The 18931-nt window shown below is 62.2% G+C and overlaps 1 protein-coding gene across 1 annotated transcript; it reads right to left on the bottom strand.

The window, feature by feature from the left end:
• Positions 1-544: 544 nt before the first annotated feature.
• On the bottom strand, positions 545-17197 carry LDBPK_270510 (calpain-like cysteine peptidase, putative; the record flags this gene model as incomplete). The annotated part of the gene is made up of 1 exon (XM_003861860.1): positions 545-17197. The coding sequence occupies one exon, from the start codon at positions 17195-17197 to the stop codon at positions 545-547; it is 16653 nt and encodes a 5550-aa protein (XP_003861908.1).
• Positions 17198-18931: the final 1734 nt, after the last annotated feature.

The raw sequence follows: 18931 nt of genomic DNA, 5'->3' as shown, positions 1-18931 counted from the left end.
CGTGAAACCAACACCGAGCAGGGAAAGCAAAACAAACAAACGCCCATATGCGTGTAAGGAAGGCGCAGGCACCGTGACCGCTATGAACCTTTTCACCTTCGACGCGAAGAGAGAGAACACCTGGAGGAGAGGAAGTACTCCTTTTTTTTTCGGCGCTGGGGGGGGGGGGCAAAGACACACACACAGACGCATCTATACAAATAGACGTAAGTATGCATACACGTAAAGAGACGTACGGTGCCTTCTGTCAGACAACAGGCAGAGCATCCCAACGGTTGCACCAAATACCGTGCTCGTGGGCATGCACACCGATAAAGCGCACGCCGGCAGCAACGCAGTAAAGAGCGTAACGGCGGCATCACCACGTAAGAAGAGGAGCTCAACCGCAGAAGGGACTCGCCAGCGGCAAGGAGTCCTGGCGATCAGAGTCACTGGCAACGATAGAGGAAGAGAGATAACTACTCCCTCACCCTGATATCCGCCTTCGCAGAGCCTCCTGATGCACCCCCCTGCCTACCCTCACCTCAGCTGCAGTGCTGTTGTTTTAACGGCGGCCGCGGCTGGAGCGGTGCCCGGCTTCTTCGCGGCTGCCACGACGGCTGCTGACAGACCGTTGGTTGATCGGCGGCAGAGAGTCAGTGCGGCGCACGTTGCTTCCAGTGCGGCTGGCAGCACGCGACGCGCCTGGGGCCGTCGCCGTGCGCGACAGCGTGGGAAAGCGCGACTGCGCCTGTGCGTTCAGCGGCTTCGCGTCCGGCGCGACCGGCACAAAGTCGGCGCTCACGTCCGTTGGCGTGTAGATCTCCAGGTTCGCCGTGCATGGGCCCCCGGTGGCAGACGCCGTGCAGTTCACGAGCAACGCGTAGCGGCCGCCTTGCGGGGCCTTGAAGATGAGCGCGTGCTCGCGCGCGTTGCTCGAATCGCCTGTTGTGCCGATCTTGATACCGTACTCGTTGAAGACCGTCATGGTCACCTCGTCCTCGGCCACGGCATCGCCCTTGCGGATGCTGTTTGGGTCCGATATTTTCGTCTGGTGCAGTAGGATGTGCACGTCGCTCGCATCGTTCACCATAAAATCCAGCCGCTCGCCCTCTTCGTCGCCGGGATGCAGGCTGAGGCTGGTGCGGAGCGGCTTCAAAGTGAGGCCAGCGTGTCGCAGTGGCGTCAGTGTGACCTTGGCCATGTCCGGGTAGATGGAGACGAAGAACTCGCCCATCGTGCCGCGGTCTTTAGTGTACGGGATAAGGTAGCACGTCGAACTGGGAGGCAGCTCCATCTCGGCGCACACTTCGCGCGAGTCCAGCATCATGCCCTTCTGCAGGAACTTGTGCGTGCCATTCGTTATAAACGGCGTTGGCGGCAGCTTTGCATTCGATGGCTGCATGAGAGTGAGCCCGGTGTAGGGGTACTGCTTACAGTTCGTCTCGTCCACGTAGAGCGGGTTCGTGTGGCGCACCTCGGCGAGGATCGTGGCTGGTCGCGACGTCTTGTTCTCCACGAGGTAGATGGGGTTACTGCGGAAGGTCGTGTACTTGGACGTGCCACCAGCCGTATAATCGTTCCACTCACCAGGAGAGCTGAGGCGATCCCCACAGTTGATATGGCAGCGCTGCATGCAGCTGAAGTTGTTGAGGAAGGTGGACAAAGGCATGTAGATCATGTCGCTCTCGTCGGGCGAGAAGCTGCACGCTCGCTTCACATCCGCCGTCCAGTTGCTGTCGCCCTTGCGCAGCGGGCCGTTGTAATGCGGGGCATCCGTGTAGCAGTTGTGCACCTTGATCACGATATCCAACGGATCGCTTGTGCATGGCTTCACCTCCACCACGTCCATCAGCGCGTAGCTGCACTGCGGATGCAGGCCATCTGGCACGTTGCCGTTCGCCACGCACACAAACACGTCACCGCGGTCGAGGTCCTCCATGACACGGCGCCAGAAGGCCGGCGTCGTGTAGTCGCCCATGTTCGTCGCCGCAGCGTGCTTCGGGTCCTCGAGAGAAATGTGCAGCACCGGGCGGCCCGTCAAATCGCGCAGCGTATCGTGGGCATTGCAGTTGTTAAAGTTCTCGTAGCCGCCGACGAACTTGGCGTACGCCTTCTCCAGCAGCAGCGGGTACCACATGCGTGACGGCACTTGTGTGAACTTCGGCTCTCGCTTGTCGTCGCATGGCACGCGGTCGTCCACTTCCACTGTGACCGGCGAGCTGTCCGGGTTGAATAGCGTCACGCGGTAGGGCTGGTTCTGCGGGTGCGCCTTGTCTTGGAAGAGGCGAGAGATGAGCACCGTGTGACGCGCCAAGGCCGCGATGAACGGGGCGAGGAAGCCCATGTCCTGCGGGGCGGACGAGATGTCCGACGGCAGTGTGGTGTCCGGCGTCACCGGATCGTACACACCCTCCGGGTACAGCTCGCGAATGCGCGGCCACTGCTCGGCTATATCCTCGTTTGCCTCATGGAACACCGGGTCCTGGTAGCCCTTCTTGTCCCTGGCCAGCTCGCGCGCACGGTTATTGAGCTGCTCTTCGAGATCCTTGATGGTCCTGAAGTTCTTTGCAGGGTCCTTGTTTAGCTTGCGCCGGTCCACCTCCATGCCGTGGAAGTCCGGATCCGTGTCGAGCGGCAGCTCCTCCAACGGCACACCCTCCGGCTCGGGGTCGAGGTAGGCGCGGTCCTTCTTGAGGTACTCGCCGGCGATGCGGTCGGCGTGGTCGTTCAGAATGCTCTCCAGCTCGCGCACCCTGTCAGCGTTCTTTGGGTTTCTCTTGGCCTCGCGACGCGCCAGCTCCGTCTTTCGGAACTCCGGATCATCTTCGAGGGCGAGGTCGACTAGCGGCACACCGCGCGGTTCCGGGTTGAGGAAGTTCCGGTCGTCCGCCAACTGGCGCTTTGCCAGTACGTGGGCGCGGCTGTTCATGTCTTCCTCCATGTCCCGAATCGCGTTTGCGTTCTTGCGCGGGTCCTTGCGCAGCTGCCGCAGCTGCCTCTCCATGTCCTTGAACGCCTTGTCCCTGTCTAGCTGCATGTCCTTCAGGAGAATGCCCTCCGGCCTGGGGTCGAGGAAGGCGCGCTCCTTGTCCAGCTTCTGCTGTGCCAGCTGCTCGGCGCGGTCGTTCAGCTGATCCTCCAGATCCTTGATCGCCTTTGCGTTGCCACGCGGATCCCTCTTCAGCGCCCGCCGCTTCTCCTCCGCATCGCGGAAGGTCACGTCCTCGTTAAGCGGCAGCTCCTCCACCGGCACACCGAGCGGCTCTTTCTCGAGGTAGTCGCGGTCCTTCGCGAGATAGTCCTTGGCCAGGTGATGTGCGCGGTCGTTCATGCGTTCCTCGAGGTCCTCGATGGCGTCCTTGTTCTTTGCTGGTTGCTTCTTCAGCGCGCGCAGGTCCCTCTCCATTTCGTGAAACTCCCTGTCATCTGACAGCGGCAGGCGCTCCAATTGCACCCCCTCCGGTTCCTGGTCCAGGAAAGCACGCTCCTTCGCCAGAAAGTCGCGCGCGATGTCATCGATGCGCGCGGCGATCTCCCGCTCGAGGTTGCGCAGCACATCGGCATTCCGCTTCGGGTTTTTCTTGATGTCGCGGCGCTTGCGTTCCAGTGGATTGAGGATCGGGTCGTAGTTGAGTGGCAGCTCTTCCAGCGGCACGCCGAGAGGCTCCTGCTCCTGATTAGCAAGCTCCTTGCGCCGTAGGTCCTTCGCGAGGTCGTCTGCGCGGTTGTTGAGGTCGTCCTGCAGCTCTGCAATCTTGCCCGCATTGCTGCGGGGGTCCTTCATAGCCTTCAACAGCTCGTTCTCCATTTCGCGGAAGATCGGGTCGCGGTTGAGGGGGATGTCGGCAATGGGTACATTCTGCGGCTCCGGGTTCAGGTAGCCGCGGTGCTTGCTGAGGAACTCCCTTGCGATGTCGTGGACACGGTCGTTCATCCTCTCCTCCAGGTCCTTCATTTCGGGGTCGCGGCCCCTCCTGGTGTTCTTCAGCGCCTGACGCTGCTTCGCCAGTACGTTGAACTCCGGGTCGTCGCTGAGCGGGAGGTCCGCCAGTGGCACGCCCTCCGGCTCAGGGTCGAGGAAGGCACGGTCCTTCGCCAGTTCGACTTTGGCCAGCTCATGGGCTCGGTCGTTCATGCGCTTTTCCAACGCCGCCACCTTCTTCGGGTCCGCCTTCGGGTCCGTCTTGGCCTTGTAGCGCGCAATCTCCGCGTCCTTGAACTCCGGATCCGTGTCGAGCGGCAGCCGCTCCAGCGGCACGCCCTCCGGCTCCTGATCCATGAAGTCGCGCTGCTTCGCGAACTCCTCCTTCGCCAGCTGGTGCGCGCGGTCGCTCATCTGGTTCTCCAAGTCGCGAATGACGTCCTTGTTGCGTTTTGCCGCACGCGGGTCCTTGGAGCGGCGCCGGCGCTCGGCTTCGAGGGCGGCGAACTCCTTGTCCGCATCGAGTGGGACGTTGGCGATGGCCATGCCTTCCGGCTCAGGATCCAGGAAGGCACGCTCGCTGTCGATCACGTCATCGGCGATCTCGCTGGCGATCCTGTCCATCTCATCCTCGATGAGCCGTATGTCCGTCGTCGGCAGGCGGCGGCGCTTTGCGTCGCGCCGCCGGTTCGCCGCGTCGCGGAACTTCAGGTACGTGTGGAGGCTCAGGTCCTCCTTCGGGATGCCACGGTACGCCGCCCGCGGCAGGCATGCGAGGTCCTCGGCCACCACGCCCTTCGCCAGCTCGTGGGCCCGGTCGTTCATGCTCTCTTGTGTGTCGGCGATGGCGTCGGCGTTGCGTCGGGGGTCCTTCTTGAGCTTGCGTAAGTAGTCCTCCAGTCGCAGAAAATTCGGGTCGTCATCTAGTGGCACGTCGGCGATTGGAATACCCTCCGGCTCCGGGTCCAGGAAGGCGCGGTCTTTCTGACGCTGCTCCTTGGCGAGTTCAGCGGCCCGGTCGTTCAGCACCTTCTCCAGGTCGGCGATCTCGGCTGCGTTACCCTTCGCGTTCTGGGCCTTGAGGACGGCGCGCTGCAGCTCCGCGTGGCTGTACTGCGGGTCGGAGTCCAGCGGCAGATAACCGACCGGCACGCCCTCCGGGTTGGGGTCGAGGTACTTGTCGCGGGCGCCCTTCAGCAAGTTCTCTCCCAGCTCGTCGGCACGGTCCTGCATCATGCCCTTGAGGTTGTCGATGGCGCTAGCGCTGCGTTTCGGGTCCTTGTTGAGGCGCCGCAGCTGCTGCTCCATCTTTACGAACGCCGCATCCTCGTCCAACGGCAGTAGCACCTTCGGCACGCGGTGCGAGGTGGGGTTGAGAAAGCCGCGAGCCGCCTCCTTTTGAGCCTTGGCCAGCTCGTGCGCGCGGTCGTTCAGCTTGCCTTCCAGGTCCTTGATCTTATCCGCGTTGCGCTTCGGGTCCTCCTTCAGCTTCGCGCGCTGCGCCTCCAACTCGCGGAACATCGCATCGGCGTCGATCGGCACATCGGCGATCGGCACATTCTCCGGCTCGGGATCGAGGTAGCGGCGGTCACCCTTGAGCAGGTTGAGCGCCAGCTCGTGCACGCGCTTGTTCATACAATCCTGCAGGTCAGTAATCTTGTCCGCGTTGCGCTTCAGGTCCTGTTTCGCCTGACGTAGCTGCTTCTCCAGGCTCGTGAAGAGCTTGTCACTGTCAAGCGGCAGCTGAGCCAACGTGATGCCCTCCGGTTCAGGATCCAGGAAGGCGCGGTCGCGGTCGATCTGAGCCTTGGCCAACTCATCTGCGCGGTTGTCCAGCTTCGCCTGGAGGTCCTTGATCTTGGGGTGGTTCGGTTGCTCGTTCTTCAGCCGACGCAGCTCGGGCAAGTGGGACGCGAACTCTGCATCATCGTGCGGATTCAGCGACTCCAGCGGAATGCCGCGCGGCTTGCCGTCCAGGTTGCGGAGATCCTCCTTCTTCTGCGCCTCAGCGAGATTTTCGGCGCGGTCGTTCAGCTTGTCCTCCAGGTCCTTGATCTTGTTGGCATTCTTCGTCAGGTCTTGCGCCTTCAGCTTGGCCCGCTCCACCTCCATCTGGTGGAATTGCGGGTCTTTGTCGAGTGGCAGATCCGCCAGAGGCACGCCCCTTGGCTCAGGGGCGAGGTAGCCGCGGTCGCCATTTAAAGCGTCCTTTGCCAGGTCGTGAGCGCGGTCGTTCAGCTTGTCCTCCAAGTCTTTGATGGCCACCGCGTTCTTCTTCGCGTTCTTCGCCTTCAGCACCGCACGCTGCACCTCCATCTCGTGGAACTCCGGGTCCTCGTTGAGCGGTAGCACACGCAGCGGCACGCCCTCCGGATTGGGGTCCAGGTAGTCGCGGTCGCCCTCCAGCATCTGCTTCGCCATCTCGTCTAGCCGTTCGTTGAGCATGTCGCGCGTCGGGTCGCCGTTGGTGCCGCCGATGTCGAGCGCCTTCCTCAGTGTGTTGTTCGGGTCACGGCGCTGGAACGCGAGCGACGCGAACGTCTCGTCTTCATGCGGATTCAGCAGGTCCACCGGTATGCCACGCGGTGCCTCGTCCAAGTCCTGCAGGTCGCGCGCTCGCTGCTCCTTTGCCAGCTCGTGCGCCCGGTCGTTGAGGCGGCCCTCGAGCTCAGCAGCCTTCGCCTGGTTCTTCTTGGGTTCCTGCAGCATCAGCTTCGCGCGCTCGACCTCCAGCCGGTGATAGAGCGGGTCGGAGTCGAGCGGCAGCGACTCGATCGCAATGCCCTCCGGCTTCGGATCGAGGTACATCGGGCGGTCGCCCGCAAGCGCCTCCTCCGCCAGCTCGTGCGCGCGGTCATTCATGTCCTGCTCCAGGTCCGACACCTTCTTGGGGTCTGCCGACGGGTCTGCCTTGAGCAAGCGCAGCGCGTTCACCATCCGCGCAAACTCGGGATCGTCGTGCGGCTTCAGCATCCGCACCGGGATGTCCTCCGGCGTCGGATCAACCGCGCGCAAGTCCTCGGTGATCTGGTCCTCTGCGAGCTGGTTCGCGCGGTCGTTCAGCTGATCTTCCAGGTCGTGAATTGCGGCGGCATTCCTGACCGCATCCTTCGTCTTCAGCGCCGCACGCTTCGCCTCCAGATCGCTGAACTGGCGGTCCGTGTCAAGCGGCAGCACGTCAAGCGGAATGCCGAGCGGCTCAGCGTTGAGGTAGCCCCGGTCGCCCTTGCGATGCTCTCGCGCCAGCTCGCAGGCACGCTCGTTCAGCGCTGCCTCCAGGTCCTTAATGGCATCCTTATTGGCCTTCGGGTTCTTGCTGATCAAGTCCAGTCGCTCCGCCTCCAGCTGATGGAACTCCGGGTCCGCGCACAGCGGGAGCGCCGCCACCGGGATGCCCTCTGGAGTAGGGTACAGGTACCGCGCGCGATCCTGCTCAAGGTACTGCGCGGCGAGCTCCTCGAGAATCTCATCCAATTTCGCCTGCGTGTCGTTCAGACGCGACTGGGCGCGCGGAAAGCCCTCCTTCTTCTGCGCCCGAAGCTCCGGCAGCTTCGCGGCGAAGCGCGGGTCGTCATGAGGGTTCAGCAGCGACACGGGTACCCCGAGCGGGGCGCTGTTCAGGCCACGCAAGTCCTCCCGCTTCTGCGCCTCAGCCAGCTTGTGTGCGCAATCGTTGAGCCGCCCCTCGAGGTCGGCGATCGCCTGCCTGTTTTTCACCGGGTCCTGCGCGACCAGCACTGCACGCTGCACCTCCATCTCGTGGAACTCGGGGTCCTCGTCGAGCAGCACCATCTCCACCGGCACGCCTTCCGGCTCAGGGTCGAGGTAGCCACGGTCATTGCCGAGCATCTCCGCCGCCATCTGGTTCGCCAAGTCGTTCATCTGCTCTTGAATGGCGGCGAGCTTGTCGGCATTGCGGCGTGAATCCTTGCGGAGCTCGCGAGCGCGCGTTGCGAGGTTGTGGAAGTCCGGGTTGTTGTGTGGCCTCACCGCTTCAATAGGAATGCCATGCGGCTTCGGGTCAACGTTCTTCAGGTCGTCCTTGAGCACCTGCTGCGCCAGATCGTGCGCCCGCTCGTTCAGGCGATCCTCGAGATCCTCGATTTGCTTCGCATTCTTGGCCAGGTCCTTGAGCAACAGCTTGGCGCGCTCAACCTCGAGACCGCTGTAGATGCCGTCCGTATCCAGTGGCAGGTCCGACAGCGGCACACCCGCCGGGTCCGGGTCCAAGTATGCCGAACGATCCCCACTCAGCGCATTCTTGGCTAGCTCGTGGATCCGCTCATTTAGCTCGTTTAGCAGACCCTGCGCCCTCTGGGTGTCGCGCAAGCTCTTCTTGGCGCGACGCAGCTCCGGCAGAATCCTTGCCACCTGTGGGTCCTCAAGCGGCTGCAGCAGCTCCAGCGGAATGCCCAGCGGGCTCGTGTCGACGCCGTCAAAGTCGCTTTCCTTGAGGTGCTTAGCCAATTCGTGCACACGGCTTCTCATCTGGTCTTCAAGGCTCTTGACCTTGTCGGCGTTCCTGCGCGGGTCCTTTGCCTTGAGGTTGGCGCACTCCTGCCGCAGCTGCTGGAAGATAGGGTCCAACTCCACCTCTACCTCCTCCAGCGGGATCCCCTCCGGCTCCTTGTCCAGGAACCAAAGGTCGCCCTCGACTTTCTCCTTTGCCAGCACCTCTAGGCGCGCGTCCATATCAGTGAGCACCTTCTCCGCCTCAGGGGAAGCACCCGCGCTGGCCTTCTCCAGCTTCCGCAGCTGGTCGACAAGGGCCGCAAACTCAGGGTCGTCGTATGGCCTCATCGCCGCCGTCTCGATGCCGTTATACTGGGGTGCGAAATGCGCTAGTTCTTCCGCCTTCTTCGCGACCGCTAGCTCCACCGCGCGGTCGTTGAGCCTGTCCTCGAGGTCGGCAATGCGGCGCTGGTTGCGCCGCGGGTCCTGTGCCTTGAGCTTCGCCCGCTCCACCTCCATCTCGGCGATCTCCGGGTCCTTGTCGAGCGACAGGTACTCCAGCGCAACATTCTCCGGATTCGGCTCGAGGTAGCCGCGGTCGCCCTCCAGCAACTGACGTGCCAGCTCGTTGGCGCGGTTGTTCATCTCGTTCTCCACACGCCGAATCGCCTCGGCGTTCTTCTTCGGGTCCTTTTTCAGCGCGCGTAGCTGCGGGATCATGCCGGCAATCTTCGGGTCCTCGGCCGGCTTCAACAGCGCCAGAGGGATTCCCTCAGGTTCAGGGTCGCAGCCGGCGAGGTCTTCCTCCAGCTGCCTCCTCGCCAGCTCGTGCGCGTGATCGTTGAGCCGCTGCTCGAGATCCTTGATAGCGCGTGCGTTGCGCTTCGGGTCCCTCAGCTTCAGCCGGGCGCGCCCCACTTCCATGTCGTGGAACTCCGGATCGCTGCTAAGCGGCAGGTCAGCAAGCGCCACCCCCTCCGGCTCAGGATCGAGGTAATCGCGGTCCATCGCCTCGTCCGCCATAGCGCGCACGCGGGCGTTCATCTTGTCCAGCATCGCCAGCTTCGCCTTCGGGTCGGCAATGGGGCTCTTTTTCAGCACGCGGATCTGCTTTACCGCCTCCGCGAACTGGGAGTCCGCGTGCGGGTTCAGCAACTCCACCGGCAGCCCGCGCGGGGCCGGATCGACACCGCGAAGGTCCTCGGCAAGCTGCTCACGAGCCAGCTCGTGCGCACGATTGTTCATTTGGCCCTCTATATCCTTTATCTTTGCGGTGTTGCGGCGCTGGTCCTGCGCCTTCAGCTTGGCTCGCTCCACCTCCAGTCTGTGGAACTCCGGATCTGTGTCGAGCGGCAGCTCTGCGAGCGAGACGTCCTGCGGCGCAGGGTCCAGGAACGAGTGGTCGCTCTCAAGCATCAACTTGGCCAGCTCATGAGCGCGGTCGTTCATTTTCTCTTCCAGCTTCGTCAGCAGCTCCGAATTCTTCGCCGAGTCCTTCACCGAGTCCTTCGCCAGCTGCCGGTGCTGGTTCACCATCTTCGCGAACGCCGGGTCGTCGTGTGGGTTCACTAGAGTGATGGGCAGTCCCTCCGGCACCTGGTCGAGGTTCTCCAGGTCCTTCGTGCGCTGCTGTTCCGCCAACTCGTACGAGCGCTCCCGCAGACGATCCTCCGAGTCCCTGATCTTGGCTGCATTGCGGCGCGGATCCTGCGCCTTGAGAACAGCGCGCTGCGCCTCTATGTCGTGGAACTGCGGATCCGTGTCCAGCGAGAGCAGATCGAGCGGAACGCCCTTCGGCTCTTCCTCCAGATAGGTGAGTCGGTCGCCGCGCAGCTTCTCGCTAGCCAGCTCGTGAGCGCGGTCGTTCATGGCGTCCACCACCTGCTGCAGGTCTTCCGGCCGCGTCCTCGGGTCCGCCTTCATGTCGCGCAGCTGCGGCAGAAACGAGGCAAACTTCGCGTCGGAGTGCGGGTCAATCACATAGAGCGGGATACCCTCTGGCTTGGGGTCCAGCCCGCGGAGATCCTCCTGCTTCTGCGCCTCAGCGAGCTGGTTGGCCCTTTCGTTCAGCTGATCCTCGAGCGCTTGGATCTTCTTGGCGTTCTTCACAGAGTCGCGGGCCTTGAGTTTCGCGCGCTCAACCTCGATCCGGTTGAACTGCGGGTCGGTGTCCAACGGCAGGTACTTGAGTGGCACGGCAGCCGCCTGCGGCTTCAGGTAGGAGCGGTCCTGTTTCAGCATCGCTTCCGCCAGCTCGGCGCCGCGGTCGTTCATGCGATCCACCGTCTCCCTGATGGCTGCTGCGTTGCGCTTCGAGTCACTTTTCAGGTCGCGCAAGTGCTTCGCGCAGTTGTTGAACTCGACGTCGTTGTGCGGAATAATCACGGCGTACGGGATGCCGTGCGGGTCCGGCTCTAGAGCGCGCAACTCACCTTCCTTCACCTCCTTCGCCAGCTCGTGAGCGCGGTCGTTGAGCTGGTCTTCGAGTGCGGCAATCGCCTTTTGGTGGGCGCGCGGGTCCTCGGACTTCAGCTTCGCACGCCGCGTCTCCAGCTCGTGGAACACGGGGTCCGTGTCCAGCGGGAGGTGGCAGAGGTCCACCCCGTCCGGCGTCTGGTGGAGATAGCCGCGGTCACCCCGCAATAGTCGTTTCACCTTTTCGTGGGCCATAAAGTTGAGCTCGTCCTTGAGGTCCTTGATGCCCTGGCGATTCGCCACGGGGTTCTTCTCAAGCCGCCGCAGCTCCGCCTCGGCGTTTACGAAGGAGGGGTCGTCGCCGAGCTTGAGCAGCTCCATCGGCACACCCTCCGGCATGGCATCCACATACTGCTTGCGGGCCGCGTTTGCCAGCTCTTCGGCGCGCGCGTTCAAGCGATCTTCGACGTCGGCAAGCCTCTCGGCGCTCTTCTTTCCGCCGCTTGGCCCCTTGCGCAACGCGCGCGCCTCATTCTCGAGGGCGTTGAAGACGGGGTCTTCATTGAGCGGCAACGTCTCCAGCGGAATTCCGTTCGGGGCCTGGTTCAGCGGGAGTCGCTCCATGTCGTGCACCGCCTGCGCAATCTCCCTCGCGCGCTCGTTCATCTGGTCAAGCAACTGCGACGCTTTCTTCGCCTTTGTAGGGTTGTTCTTCGCGTCGCGGTACATGTCCTCCAGCTCGTGGAAGTGCGGGTCCTCGTCGAGGTACGGGTTCAGGTCCTCCGACGGAATGCCAAGCGAGTTCGGCTCCATGTCGCGCCGGGCATCCATCTTCACCTCCCTCGCCATTTTGCGCAGGTGATCGTTCATCTGCTCCTCCACCGCGCGAATGGCACGGTCGTCCTTGATCGGGGCGCTTTTCAGAGCCGCGCGCTTCAGCTCGAGGGAACGGAAGGTCTGGTCCAGATCCAGCGGCAGCTGGCGCTGCGACACACCCTCCGGCTCGGCCTCCAGGAAGATTCGGTCGTTCTTCAGTGCCTCGGCCGCCAGCACGTCGGCTCGGTCGTTCAGGGCGTCCTCGGTTTCTCGGATGGATTGCGCGTTGCGCACCGGGTTCTGGCACAGCTTCGCGCGCTGCGCCTCCAGCCGGCCAAACTCCTCATCCGTGTCGAGCGGCAGCTCCACAATCGGCACGTTGCGCGGGGCTCTGTCGAGGTACATGTCCCGGTCCCGCGCGTTCTTCATTTTGGCCAGGTCGTGTGCACGGTCGTTCATCATCTGCTCCAGGTCGCGCAGCCGGTCCTGGTCGGCGTAAGGGTCCTTCCTTGACCTGCGGTACTGCTCCTCGATGCCGACAAACGTCGGATCGTCGTCGAGGCCGAGGTCGTTCAGCTTGCGACCCTCCGGCTCCGGGTCGATGTAATCCTCGCGCTCCTCAGCGGCCTTCTCCTTGGCCATCTCCATCGCCAAGGCGTGCAGGTCCTCCTCCGCGCTCTTGATGCTCTGCGCGTTCTTCTTCGGGTTCGCGCGCATCTCCACCAGTGCTGACTCCTTCTGCAGGTACTCGGGGCTCCTTTCCAGCGGTAAGTCCTCCGGCGAGAAGCCGAGCGGGTTGCCGAGATTGGCACGCTCCTCCCACCGCAGCTTCGCCGCGACGTCGGCGGCGCGCTTCTGCATGGCGTCGCCAAGGTCGCGCCCTTTGTCGAGATCACCGTCACCGTTGGCGGCGATCTGAGCCACTTCCAAATCTGTGAACGGCACATCGTCGTCGAGCTGCAGTGCCTCTCGCGCAATGCCGCCAATGCGCGGCGGCAGCACGCTTGCGCGCACCTGCTGTTTCAGCGCCTTGGCCATATCGTTCGCGTGCTGGTTCATCGCGTCCTCAAGTTCACGCAACTTCGGAATCAGCGCACGCGCGTTCTGGCTCTGCGCACGGAGCGCCATGCGCTGCGCCTCCATTCTGCCAAACTCCTTGTCCTTGTCCAGCGGAATGTACTTGAGCGGGATGTTCTGCGGCGCCTCGTCCATGAAGGCGCGGTCGGCCTGAATCTTCTCCTGCGCCAGCTCCTCGGCGCGCAGGTTGAGGGCGTACTCGATTTCGTCGATTGCCTTCTTGTTCTTCGCGGGCTGCCGCATCAGGCGCGCGCGCTGCGCTTCCAGATTGCTGAACTCATCGTCCGTGTCGAGCGGCAGCTCCTCGAGCGGCACGCCCCTCGGAGTCATGTTCATGAAGTCGGGGCGCTCCTCGCGGTTCATGTCCTTGGCCAGCTCGTGCGCCCGGTCGTTCATCAGCTCTTCGCAGTCTGCCACGTCCTGCGGGTTAGCCTTCGGGCTCTTTTTCAGATCACGGTACTGCGCCTCCAGCTTGTGGAACTGCGGGTCGTCGTTCAGCGGCAGGCTCTCCACCAGACGGCCCTCCGGCTCCGGGTCAAGGAAGCCGCGCATCCTTGCCAGCTCCTCGGCCGCCAGCGCGCTCACCATGTCGTCCATTTCGCCCTGTAGCATTTTGATCGCCGTGGCGTTTTTGTAAGGATCCTTATTGAGGGCGCGCAGGCGCTCTTCCTTAGCGATGAAGGCCGGTGTGCTGTCCAGCGGCAGCTCCTCCAGCGGGATGCCGAGCGGGCACGGGTCGAGGAAGGCGCGTTCTTTGGCGAGCTTCTCCTTGGCGAGTTCACCGGCACGGTCGTTGAGCGCCTCCTCAAGATCCTGGATCGCCGTGGCGTTCTTATGCGGCTGCTCCTTCAGCAACAGGCGCTGCACCTCCATGTCGCGAAACGGCTGGTCTGCGTCCAGCGGGAGCTCCGTGTACGGAATGCCGCTAAATCTGGCGTCCAGGAACTTGGGTCGCTCCTTCTCCTTTAGAGACTTGGCGAGCTCGTGCGCGCGGTCGTTGAGCAGGTTCTCAATTTCCGCGATCGGCTTCGTGTTGCGGCGCATGTCCTTCTTCAGCTTCGCGCGCTGCGCCTCCATCTCGGCGAAGGCAGCATCGCTGTCCAGTGGGACTAGACGCAGTGGCACGCCCTCCGGCTCGGGATCGAGATAGTTGCGGTCGCCCTTGAGCTTTTCTGCCGCCAGCTCCATTGCGCGGTCGTTCAGCTCCTGCTCCGTGTCGGCGATGCCGCGCGCGTTGCGGCGCGGGTCCTGCTTCTGCTGCTGCCGCTTCACCTCCAACGAACGAAACAGCGGATCCTCGTCCAACGGCAGATCCTCCACCGGGATACCCTTGTACGTGGTGTCCATGTAGTCTGGTCGCTCGGCGACGTTCATGTCGTGCGCGATCTCGAGCGCAACATCGTTCATACGGTCCTCCATATCCGGCACCTTGCTCGTGTCGCCGCCACGGTTCAGCACACGGCGGCGCTTCGTATCGAGTTCCTTGAACTCCGGGTTTTCCAATAGCGGGAGCAGATGCACAAGGCGACCTTCCACTTCGGGGTCGAGGAAATTGCGGTCGCGCGCCGCCTCGGCGGCCGCCAGGGCGTCCACCATCTCACTCATGTCGGCCTTCAGATCGGCGATTGCCGTGGCACTGCAGCGCGGGTTCTTCTGCAGCGCACGCAGCTCGCTCTCCTTCCGCAGGAAGTCGTCGTTGTAATCCAGACACAGCTTCTCCAGCGGCACACCGTATGGGTCTTGGTCCAGAAAGGCGCGCTGATTCGCCTGCTGGTCCTTAGCCAACTCCCGAGCTCGATCATTCAGTTCATCCTCGAGCGTCTTTATGTCGTCGCGGTTGCCCAAAGGGTCCTCCTTGCGCAGCTGCAGACGCTCAATCTCCTTCAAGTGGAACTCCGGGTCGGTGTCGAGCGGGAGATCGGCCACCGGAATACCAAGCGGCACGGGGTCCAGGAACAGCTCGCGTTCGTCGCTCTTTAGCACAGAAGCCAGCTCATGCGCTCGGTCGTTGAGCGTTCGCTGCAGGTCCTTGATCGCCTTCGCGTCGCGCTTTGGCTTGCGGTTGAGAGCGCGCAGCTCGTCCTCCATGCGGCTGAACGCCTCGTCCTCGTTCAGAGGCAGCAGGTCCAGCGGCACGCCCTCTGGCTCGGGGTCGAGGCACGTGCGCTCCTTCTTGTGCATGTCCCTCGCCATCTCGGTAGCGCGGTCGTGCATTTTGTCCTCCATGTCGTTGATCTTGCGCGCGTTGGCGGCAGGGTCGCTCAGCAGGCTAGCGCGCGCCTGCGCCATTTCCTCGAAGGCAGGGTCGCTCAGCAGTTCGATGTCGTCCAGTGGGATACCCTCGTATTCGAGATCCATGAAGCCCAAGTCTATGCCGGCGGACGTGTCGGCCAGGGCAGCGGCGCGGTCGCGCAGCTCCTCCTCGAGAGCGCGCACCTTGCCGGCGTTACGCGGGTCCTTCTTGAGGTTGTGGCGCTCGCGCTCCGCGTTCATGTACTCCGGGTCACTGTCCAACAGTGGCGCCAGTTTCTCGATGTCTTGCCCAGTCAGATACTTACACCGGTCCTTGCCCAGCAAGGCCCTCGCTAGCTCGTGCGCGCGGGCGTTCATCTTTCGCTCGAGCGCCAGAATCTCGTCCTCGTTCCTGTGGGGCTTGTGATGGAGACGCTTCAGCGCGTCCAGCTGCTCCTGAAACTTCAGGTCCTCTTCAAGCGGGAGGTCCGCCAGCGGCACCCCCTCCGGCTCGGGGTCGAGGAAGGAGAGGTCCAGCTCGCCGAGCTCGCGTGCGTTATCAGGGGCCTCGGTTATACGCACGTGTGCGCGCTCCTGCGCGACAATTTCCACCTTGCACGGCACATCTCCCGTGCCAGAGGTGCAGTTCACGCCAATGGCGTAGCGGCCCGGTTTGCTCACGTGCTGCACGAGGCCGATCTCGCGATTGTTCGTCGCCTGCGTGCTTGGGCTGATGCGCTTATCATTTGCGTCATAGAGATACATGGAGAGGAAGTCCTGCGCGATCGCGTCACCGCCACTCGCGTGCTTGAACGGCTTCTCCTGCTTTAGCAGGATGTGGAGATCGGTCGGTACATCAACCAGGATGTCCACGCGCGCATGGCCCCTGTTCATCAGGTCCAGATGCGCGATGGCCGGTAGCTGGCGTGCCACGTCCGTGTTGAGACGCTCGATGTCCAACTTATCTTTGTCGCCCTTGCGCAGGAACCAGTATGAGAAGATGAACTTACCCCTGTCGCGCCGCATGCCGGTGGGGATGATGTAGCACAGCGAGTCGGCAGGGATTGTCATCACATCCGCCACCTCACGGTTGTGCAAATACAGGCCAGAGCGCAGGCGGCGGTGGTTGTTCCCGGTAACCAGGTACGTCGGGATGCGTTCCGCACTGATGCTTTCCGCCACGACAAGAGCACACTGTATATAGTTCAACTCGTGATTTGTCTGGCGATGCAGCAAGTGTCGTTGATCCGGCTGACGAATCATGCCAATGATCTGCACCGGCTCCTCCGCCTTGTTTCGCACCACGTAGAGCGGATTCGCGCGCCACGTGACGAGCGAAACATTGCCTCCGCTGGTCGTGTCGCCCCACTCACTGTTGAAGTTGTAGCTCGGGTGCAGTGGTGCCTTGATGTAGGCCTGCTGCACATTCGCGAACACGTCAAGAAAGACATTCGCAGGAATGTAGAAAATGTTGCGCTGCGCTGGGTTGCAAATCGACCGCATCTCCGACGTCCAGCTTGAGTCGTCTCTGTGCATCGGACCCGTGTACGGCGAGTCCTCATACGGGTTGTACATCTTCACAAGCACATCCGCAGGGGTGAGGTTGATGGCGTTGCGTGTCTCGATGAAGCCCAGCACCGCGTAGCTGCCCTCGTGATGCAGACCGTACTGTTCCGCCTGCTCACCCAGCGCCAACGCAGCCAGCGCTGTCTGATCCAGCTCGTTGTTCAGGTCGCGCCAGAACTGCGCGCTCTGGATGTCGTAGTTGACCACCTTGGCCTTGTCTGCCTCCATGGGGATGAAGATAACAGGGCACCCACTGAAGTCGTGGAAGACCTCGCCCTCAGAAATGTCCTCGAGGTTTTGGTAAAGCGTGTAGAACTTCGCGTACGCCTTCTCCAGCAGCAGCGGCCACCAGTGCTCAGTCGGGGAGCGAGCATAGAGCACCTCGCCTTCTTCCATGGCGATGCGGTCGTCGATCTCGACCTTTACCCACTCCTGCCCGCGGAAGAACTGGAACGTGTAGCGGCCATCCTGGCGCACCTTCTTCGTCACAAAGCAGTTGCGGATCACATCCGGGAAGCGGATCAGCGTTGCAAGTGCCGAGAGCATGAAGCATTCATAGTGGTTGCCCTGGCCGAACTGCTCGCGCGAGAATACTTCGGGCAGCAGCGGCTGGTTCACACCAGCTGGGTACACCTCCGTAATGCGCTGCCATTCCCTGGCAATGTGCGCGTTCTCGCGGTCGAACACGGCGTCGGAAAACAGCTTGTTGCTGTCAGGAACTTCCTCGACGGACATGGCGCAATTCGGCTGCAGAGACCGGCTGAGGCACGCACCCGCGCAAACGTAGAGAGGCACGAGAGACAATGCAGAACAGAGAGGATTGTCGAAGATGGGGTGGGGCGGGGTTCAAGAGCGGAAGGGGGCGAAGCCAGTGACCGAAGACACGAAAGGCCAGAGTGGAACACACAGGGAGGGAGGGAGGGAGGGGGTGTGCCAAGGGTCTGCACACGGTGGTGTCGATGGATGCGTTTCGTGAGACCCGAGACAGGAAACAAAAAAATAATAATCGGATGCGCTCCTCCGTCGCGTTTCGGGTAACGCTGTATGCAGGTCCTTTCTTAGATAAGGACAACCGTAGCAGTCGCACCTCAATGTAACGGAGACCAGCGAACACGCTAAAAAAAGGGAGGGGACGGAGAGGGGACAGGGAGGGGGTGGTGTGGCGGTGAGGAAAGGCGTGCGGGATAAGACGGCGAAGGATGAAAAGGCGGCGCGGCGAAAAAGGCGACACAGTTGAGGGGGAAAACCGTGGCCTCTTGGGAACGCGCTCGAAACCGTGGCTAAGTCACGCAGAGGCGCGCACGTACCTGATCACAGGGACAGTCGAAAGCCGCACAAACACAGAGAGAGACTATGAAGGGAGGCGAACGCGCACTGCGGCGTGGAAAGGGGTAGAGAAAAAAAAAATAAACAAGCGGCGTTGCCTGTGCGGAAGATGAATGGGCGAGGGCGGGCGTCCAGCGTACAGACACGGCGCAGGTTGGGTGAGAAAGTGAGAGAATGCGTGACCGAAAAGAGAGCGCTGTGTATTGATGGGTTTCGGCAAAGCAGAGAGAGACAGACAGGCGTAGAATGTGGATGAGGGGCGTGGAACGTGGGCAACACAGACGCTGAGGGGAACAGCACGAGTGCCACAGAACCGAAAGCCGAAAAAAAAAAGCAGAGCTCAAGCCACCCTCGTTTGGCACGCCGCCTTCTCTTCCTCCGTCTGTTTTTGTTGTATTTTTCCCTTGTTTTTTTTTTTTCGAACGGCACCTCTGCACTGTTTGAGCGACACGTGCCTTGCCCAGTATGCTTTCTCGAGCGGCAATGCGTTGCGCCTCTTGCACACGTACGGGGGTCGAGGAAGGGCTTGCAATGAGGCGCACCACAACCCAAACAGCACCGACGCGCCAATGCGGAGTGAGAGAGAGAGGAGGGGGGCGAGTGAGAGACACGAGATGTTGACGGTGTTCCCTAGTTCGAATAAATCAATCGAAGAATCCACCACGCACACAAGCGCACAGGTAAAGGAGGAACGGCAAGAACAGAAAATGGTGGGACTTGGACTGCGGGTGGGTGCGTGCCGAAAGAGTGCGAGAGAGAGAGAGGGGGGGGGAAGGGGAGGCAGTGCGCACGAGAAGGTGTGGTATAAGTGTGCGGAGAGGACATCAGTGCTGAGGTAAAGTGTGATGGCCCACCGTGCGCACTCCGGCACCGTCGGTTACCGCCACTCGGCACGACCAGAGAGGTGAAGAAAGAACAGGGGCAGGAGGTTGCCTTGCTGTCTTCGGGTAGCATCCACAAGTGCGAAAGCATCGCTGCCTCTTTGCTCTCCACCGCGTGTGGGCTCCACAGTAACGTGGGGAGGGAAAGAGGACGGCGGCGGTAAACAGAGGTCCCAGAGAAGCGCATGTTGGACCAAAGGAATCGGCTCTATCGGCTCGCGTGTCGTGCTGCCTTCCCCACTCCCTTTTCGCCTCTCGCGAC

The sequence above is a fragment of the Leishmania donovani genome, chromosome 27 (assembly GCF_000227135.1).
Source record: "Leishmania donovani BPK282A1 complete genome, chromosome 27".
In the NCBI taxonomy this organism is placed as follows: domain Eukaryota; phylum Euglenozoa; class Kinetoplastea; order Trypanosomatida; family Trypanosomatidae; genus Leishmania; species Leishmania donovani.
Note: the sequence above shows the minus strand (reverse complement) of the source record. Positions and strands in the feature narration are given on the sequence as shown.